Here is a 7,742-nt window from a genome sequence, read left to right on the forward strand (position 1 = left end):
CAAACTTTGTTGGTCTCTAAGGTGCCACTGGACAATTTTTTAATTTTTAAAATTTATTTCGACTGCGTCAGACCAACACGGCTACCTACCTGACATTAGTGAGGGGAGGTGCGTGGCCCTCCAGATGTTCTAATTAAATTATTAATGCTAATTGCAATAACCCTATACGCATTTTCCTGGGAGCTGCATCATGTCTCTTCCTTCTGAGTAGGCGCGCGTGAAGCCGAGCTGCAGAGCCCACGGGGTTCTTCTTGCCCGATGGCAACTCTACACCCCCCCCCCATGCCGTAGCTCTATGGTCTCTCTCGCGCGCACAGCTCCACCCACCGCCGGAAAGAGGAAGCGCACTCGCGGATGAAGCTTTACTCGCGCGGTGCACTCTGGAAGCGGAAGCTTACCGCGCGCGCGCGCGCGGAGGGGACGGCCGGGGGCGGGGGCTAGCTGCACGTGAAGGTCGCCTGCCAGATCGCTGTCCTCTCTCCCTTCCTCGCTTCCTCCGATCGGTCGCTGTCGGCTTACAGGTCGGGCCCGGCATGGACCCTTCGTCCGCCGTGGGAGACTTGGGGGCGGCCGTCAACGACCCGCAGCTGCAGCACTTCATTGAGGTGGAGACGCAGAAGCAGCGCTTCCAGCAGCTCGTGCACCAGATGACGGAGCTCTGCTGGGTAAGGAGGAGCTGATAGCCCGGGGCGCAGGCGGAGGCCTCCTTCGTGCTGCTCGCGGTTGACCTTTGGAACTCTCTGCCGCAAGATTCGCTGCAGCAGGCTTAGAGGATCGGGCCATAGCTGTCAGCGTTTTCCCCTTTTTAAGGGAAATTCTGAATAGGATTCCTCGCAAGAAAAGGGAAAAGTTGACAGCTATGGATCGGGCAGAGTGTCCGGAAGAGGCGGTGGAGGGGAGGGAGGGGATCAGATGGAAATCATGATGGAGGAGGAAGAGGGCCGAGGGACCAAAGCCCACCCCCCACTCTTTCATGCTACGTGCAATTAACTTGCGGCACGTGCTGCCGCAAGATGGGGAGCAGATCCGCACGGTACATTTAAAACACATGATTTCCAACCCCCCCCCCCAAGAATCATGGGAAATATAGTTTCCCCTTCAGAGGCACAGTTCTCGGACCCTTTACATTACAGAGCCCAATATTCTTTGGGGGAAGCTATGTTCTTTAAATGTGTGTTGAATGTGGATTTGCCTGTGGTGGTGAGACCAGAAATGTGCTTTAGAAGGTGGTCTAGCAAAATCGAGGAGGAGGACTTGTACCTCTGAGGTGATGTTTGGCTGTGATGTGGTTGCTCAATTTAAATTAAATTAATTTAAATTAATTAATTTAAATTAATTTCCCCCCAATGCAAGGTGATCCTCAGGGCCCCTGCCAACTCTATGATTCTGTCTCGTCTATGTGGCGACGGACAGACGCTTTAAAAGTAGGTCATGCAAAAGACTGGTGTCCCTCTAGGGGTTAATTCTTTTTTTGTGGTACATACTGACTTGTGAAACTTACTGCTACAAGCTGCAGTGATGGCCCCTGTCAAGGGTGCCTTTAACAGGAGATCAGCAAAGTCACAGTGAGCAAGGAAGACTGAAGGCTCTGGGAGCAAAGTCTTTCAGCCTACGCATTCTTAACTGCTGTGAGGGTGCCCCCCCCACAAGCAGTGCATAAATTTTATGAAATAATACAGAAATTGTGGATACTGATGGCCCCTGGTTTGTTGTTGTTTAGTCATTTAGTCGTGTCCGACTCTTTGTGGCCCCATGGACCGGAGCATGCCAGGCACTCCTGTCTTCCACTGCCTCCCGCAGTTTGGTCAAACTCATGCTCGTAGCTTCGAGAACACTGTCCAGCCATCTCGTCCTCTGTCGTCCTCTTCTCCTTGTGCCCTCCATCTTTCCCAACATCAGGGTCGTTTCCAGGGAGTCTTTTCTTCTCATGAGGTGGCCAAAGTATTGGAGTCTCAGCTTCACGATCTGTCCTTCCAGTGAGCACTCAGGGCTGATTTCCTTCAGAATGGATAGGTTTGATCTTCTTGCAGTCCATGCAAGAGTCTCCTCCAGCACCATAATTCAAGAGTCTCCTCCAGCACCATAATTCAAAAGCATCAATTCTTCGGCGATCAGCCTTCTTTATGGTCCAGCTCTCACTTCCATACATCACTACTGGGAAAACCATAGCTTTAACTACATGGACCTTTGTTGGCAAGGTGATGTCTCTTCTTTTTAAGATGCTGGAGCAGGAACCAGCAAGCCACTCCAGTATCCCTGCCAAGAAAACTCCATGGACAAAGACAACAGGCCCCTGGTTTAGGTGGCTTTAAAAGACAATTGGATGAAGTCCTGGAGGAGGAGGAGAGGTCTTTTGATTGGCTAAATAAAAGTTCTAGATTCTGAGGCTTTTGAATTCCCTGTGTTGCTGGAAACAACCAGTGGCTGTGCGTGTGGCTACCGGGAATTCAGTTCCTGGAAAGAAGCCACTATGAGAAACTCGATGGTGGACTTGATGGACTATGGATCTGATCCAGCCATGGCTCTCTTTATGTTTGTATTGGCGGCCTTTGGTGAGTGGGTGCAAATTCACTGCTGCTTACACTCACCATCATAGCAGGGCTCCAACTTCTTTAATGGCTGTAATGTAGTAAGTGTAGTAAGTGGTGTTGGCAAGGAGATATACTGGTGAGGACGTATACACCTATTGAAATTGCTGGTACTGCTGCTGATAATGCATGCAAGCAAAGAATGACAGATGGTGAGTGATGACTGGAATAATAGTCCAACAACATTGGGCATGGGGAGGGCATAGATTCCTCAGTCCTGCTTTACCTAGGCATGCAAAGAGATTGAACGTGAACCCTTCTTCATGAAAGAGTGTGCTGTACCACTAAGATATAGCTCCCAGGTGGAGACAGGCCATGAATCAGGAAACTGCAGGGGATATTGCAGTTTATTTTTTTATGTTAGCCTTCTCATCATTGAAACAGCTGTGGCGGCGGCACAGTGGAAGGCAGTGAGGATGGAGAGGCTACCTGGGTGTTTGTGTTCTGAGCCAGCTGTTCTGTTTAGAGTTACAGGACAGGAAATCCAGGCGTGTCCCTCTTGTACATTGCAAAAAGGGTGTGGGTGTGTTTTGGGACTGGTTCTGTGGTTCAAAATTCTGAACTGCTGGTGTCTCTTGAATGCCCCTAAGCCCTATATACTAGGAAGAGAAGGGGTATAACTTGTGTGTGCAAAAGGCACTAACTTCAATTCCTGGCATCTCCAGGTAGGGCTGGGAATGTTCCTCGTCAGAAATCACTGTCAGTAGTCAGAGTCAGTATAAGGCAGCTTCCTGTGTTCCTAAACAATGCTTACTCTTCCATATCTTTAATAGGAGAAATGCATGGACAAGCCTGGCCCCAAGTTGGACAGCCGCGCAGAGACCTGCTTTGTGAACTGTGTGGAGCGCTTCATTGACACCAGTCAGTTCATTCTCAACCGACTGGAGCAGACACAGAAATCCAAGTCGCCCTTCTCTGAAAACCTCTCTGACTGATTTGGGTGCTGCAATGCCTCAGTTTCCTTCCTTAACGAGAAACCAACCTACTGAATTGAGAGAAGAGGAGGAGGTGGAGAACAAGGAGAACAAGCAGAAGAAAGGATCAAAGTTGTGAAGGACGTTGGCCTCCACATTCAGGACAGACTTCTGGGTTTCCTGGCCAATGTGAGCAGTTCTGGTTTTAAATTCCCATCTTGTGAACATTTAGCAGTCAGACAAGTGAAGCCTTGCTGATTCTCATGGGCTTGTGCTGCCCAGGTTTTTTTAATTTTGCTGTTGGATAACAAGAGCTTCACAGCAGAACTGTAGCATCAAACAACTTGCTTTCCCAGTGGTGTGGCCAGGGAAGCACACCTATCAATATTCAATAATTTCTTCTGTTTTGAAATGAAGGGAACTGGGAGGTTTCAGACATGAATGTTGATCCTGGGAAAAGCAAAGGTGCCTTTTTAAAATGGTACTGTGTTTTAGCACGACTCTTTTAAGTGATATAAATTGCTCACCTGCAGCTTGAACATGTGGCTGAGTTGACCCTTTTGTAAACCGCAACTAGTGTTGCGGTTGAACAGAGGGAGGCTGACTTTGCTTGCTGTCATGTGCCATTTAAGGTGCATATTCAAGCCCTCCTTTACATAGCTAGGAAGAAGTAACCCCAGAGGACATGGGAACTGAATACCACTCATCTGGTCATGTAAATGTTTCACTTACAAAGTACAAAAGTCAATTTTAACTTTCTCCATTAATTCCTTTCCTGCTGATCAGTGGAATAAACATCAATTACATTCATTTTAAACTGCCTGTTGAGTCGGTGGTGATTCCTTCTGCTTTGATTGCTAGGGATTTAGAAATAGGAATAGAAATAGGAATAAGGGGAGCTCTGGAAAATTTTCTCTTTGCCATTTTTGTTGTTGGGATTTAAGCAGTTTTAAAGACTAAGGAAGCTGCTCCTGATCTGGCTGCAGTGGGTTTGGTGGAGGGAAACTTTTATTCTCCATTGTTGCGCTAGACTGTGTGACTGACCTTGACATTCTTTAGCTATAAGTTCAGAAAGAGAAAAGCTCAGACGTGGCTCTAAAGCAGCAACACAATTTGAGGAGTCGGTAATGTCAGCGTTAAATGATATTAAAGAAGGATTAGATCGTAACACAGCATCCGTTAATAAGTTGGAAAAAAGGATTGAACATTTAAGTACCGACTTGAAAGATGTGAAAGATAAGATACCCACACATACGCAGGTTAAGTACTTAATTGGTTCCGGAAGTCTGTTCTTAACCTGAAGTGGACTTTCCCATTGAAAGTAATGGAAAGTGGATTGATCCGTTCCAGACAATGAAAAATACCCCTAAAACAGCAATTTAACACGCATTTTACTGTCTAACGAGACCATTGATCCATAAAATGAAGGCAATAATCAATGTACTGTACTATAAAATAAATAAGACAGTATTTTAGATGAAAAAAATAACATTTTTTTTACCTTACGTGCACTGATGATAAATCAGTTTGGATGGGGGGCTTTTATCCATTTCTGAAGTCACACAATCAACCAGTAGCTGAACTGGGTTCTACACAGTCACAAAAACAAGTCACAAAAGTGAAGTCACAAATCAGTCCCATAAAATGAAGAACAAGTCACAGTCAAAAAACCGAAAAAGCCACACAAACCAAAACGCGAAAAGGAAACAGACGATGAAAAGTGACCCCTAAAACAGCAATTTTACATGAATTTTACTATCTAATGAGGCCATTGATCCATAAAATGAAGTACAAAATGAAAATGTGATTTTTTTTTCTTACCTGCGCTGATGATAGTCATTGTTTGGATGGGGGCTCAGGGTCCTCTTCCGCAATCACAATTGGCTTGGCTCCCGGGATTTGTGGAGGCTTCAGCCCAGTCGCGGAGCCGCTGCAGACCCCATGGATGTCAAGGCTTGGCTCCAGGCAGCGGCGAGGCCTCCAAGAGCTCAGACAACTTACTTCTGGGTTACAATAGTTGTAACCCGAAAAAACGTAAGTTGAAGCGTTTGTAACCCGAGGCACCACTGTACTAAGAGATACATCAATTGCTGGTAAGTCTACACAAGTTATTAGTCCTCACCTCAAACAGTTTTTATAACTAGCTATCCACTCATGCATATTACAAATGTGTGTTCCTCCTCACAAAAAACCCCATGTTTGGATACCTTCCCTTCTGTCTGGTCTAAATAGATCTTTACTTGCCACAAGTGACCAATTCAGTAGTTGCATAGATGCTGGCTAAGCCATTAATCAATTAATGCATAGGAGAGTATTGACCACACTGACTGGCAGCAGGGTTTCCAACAGGGGTGTCTCCCAGCCTTACCCGGAGATGGTGGGGATTGAGCTTGAGGGCTTCTGCGGGCAGCACAGAGGCTGTTCCAATGAGCTACAGTCCTTTATGTTGCATATGTATGCTGGCAAGAGGAGGGACAGCCTACTTAGTTTCTATGTTAAGCACAGAGAGAGTACTCCATGCCTCCTGACTCAGCTTAATGACTAGAATGTACCTTGAATTCCTTGTTGCTTAAGGTTACTGGGCTGCAGCTTAAATATGTGGCTGCTGTAAATGCATCAGGAAACAGGTGGCCTGTCTTTGAAAGATTGCTTAATATGGAAAGGCAAAGGCAGCCTACTAACAAAGTTTGCTGGTTTAAAAGTTCCTTATGAGCGCAACTCCATGATAAATGAAGCCAAACTCAGCGACTTCCTCAGAGGTATCTGCCGTGTAATGTTTCAGATCAGGAGGATAACACTACACATACCAGACCTGTTTTATTAGCCTACCACATATTGCAGAAATTGTGCAAATGCAGAAACTTCTGAGTCTGCCAAACACTGGTTTGCTGTCCTGCCCAGAAGTGAGAGTGAGAAATCAAAGCTTCAGTTCCTGCATTGGGTGAAGTTTTACTTTTAAGGGTTTGGCGGATGCCTGAGCTGCAAGTAATATTGCAGGGGTGGGAAACCTGCGAATCTCCAGGTATTGTTAGACTACAACTTCTACAATTGTTCTTGTTTACTGGGCAATGCTTTATGTATGGTGTGTGGATGTGCAGCAGATGTTGGTTCTTGGCTGTATTCTGCCCCCCCCCAAAAAAAAATTACTGTCCTAATATATTTGAGCTGGTCTGATTACTTGTCCAGGCCACATCTTGTTCATACCAATAATATTCCTGTAAGATGGATTGCTTTACTCATATTTGGATGGGAGAATCAAGGCCAAGAAGGCAGCTTGTCTAAGGTTGATCCTTCCCTATCTACAGAGTCATAAGGATCGGTAGAAGGAAATTAATTCCTTTGTGATTTTTCAAAGAACTATAGTTTTTTATAGGACTTAAACCTTCAGTTACAAGGGTTACAGTATATTTGTTCTTCAAAAAACAGGACACCTTCAGATCAATTCCTGGTTCTTCACCATTGTATTTGACAATGGAGGGGTCTGTTATTATTTTTACATTTTTAGCCTGCCTGCCTTCTAATGTAGAACTGAAGACTACATACATGGGGTTCCCAGATAGTCATCCATCCAGGCACTGGTCAGAGCCAGACCTGCTAACTTTTGCAATGCGGTAGCCTCACATGCTGCAGAACATGTCCTGGGACCCATAGTAGTTTACTTAAAGGTCACCGCCAGAGTTCTTGTGAATTCTCAGCCCCAAACTCTTAGAATTCTGCAGTATTGTAGGTATACAGAAATTATGAGCCCAGGCAACATTCTGAGTGAAAGGGCTGTAACTTTTGCCAGGGTGATTGGGAGGACTTACAGTGGAACTACAGGGCTCACCTAACAGTTAAGGATAAAGGGGGCACGCCATTATTTTTAAAAGAAAATGGAAAGTAGGCAATGCATAAGCTGCTGCCTTCAGATGTTAGAAACTAAGGGGATATCCAGTGTTAAGACATGCTCCAAGTAAACCTACTGAAATTAACAGGCTTAAACTACAGGTGGGGACCATTTTGCATAGGGGTTCCATCCCTGGTTCCCTTGAGCATTGGTGCCTAAGCACACCCTACCCCCCCGTTCTGACCTCTGGGTCCCAAAGGACCTGTGTGTCAGTGATTGCACTTTAATTGGGCGCACCTAAAATGATTGTTGCATTAAACCACAGAGCCTAGGACTTGCCGATCAGAAGGTCGACGGTTTGAATCCCCGCGACGGGGTGAGCTCCCGTTGCTCGGTCCCTGCTCCAGCCAACAT

General features: G+C 45.9%; 1 protein-coding gene across 1 annotated transcript; it reads left to right on the top strand.

The window, feature by feature from the left end:
• Window positions 1-405: 405 nt before the first annotated feature.
• TIMM8A (translocase of inner mitochondrial membrane 8A) lies at window positions 406-4,319 on the top strand. The gene is made up of 2 exons (XM_079962309.1): window positions 406-665; window positions 3,362-4,319. Exons 1-2 carry the CDS (start codon window positions 534-536, stop codon window positions 3,521-3,523), a joined length of 294 nt encoding a protein of 97 aa, XP_079818435.1. The 5' UTR covers window positions 406-533; the 3' UTR covers window positions 3,524-4,319.
• Window positions 4,320-7,742: the final 3,423 nt, after the last annotated feature.

The sequence above is a fragment of the Podarcis cretensis genome (assembly GCF_951804945.1).
Source record: "Podarcis cretensis genome assembly, chromosome: Z".
In the NCBI taxonomy this organism is placed as follows: domain Eukaryota; kingdom Metazoa; phylum Chordata; class Lepidosauria; order Squamata; family Lacertidae; genus Podarcis; species Podarcis cretensis.

Bases quoted from the DNA above. Each gene is read 5' to 3' on its own strand.
- TIMM8A (XM_079962309.1), top strand. From the start codon at position 534: ATGGACCCTTCGTCCGCCGTGGGAGACTTGGGGGCGGCCGTCAACGAC. The intron at 666-3,361 runs GTAAGGAGGAGC...TATCTTTAATAG, and splicing joins AGATGACGGAGCTCTGCTGG to GAGAAATGCATGGACAAGCC.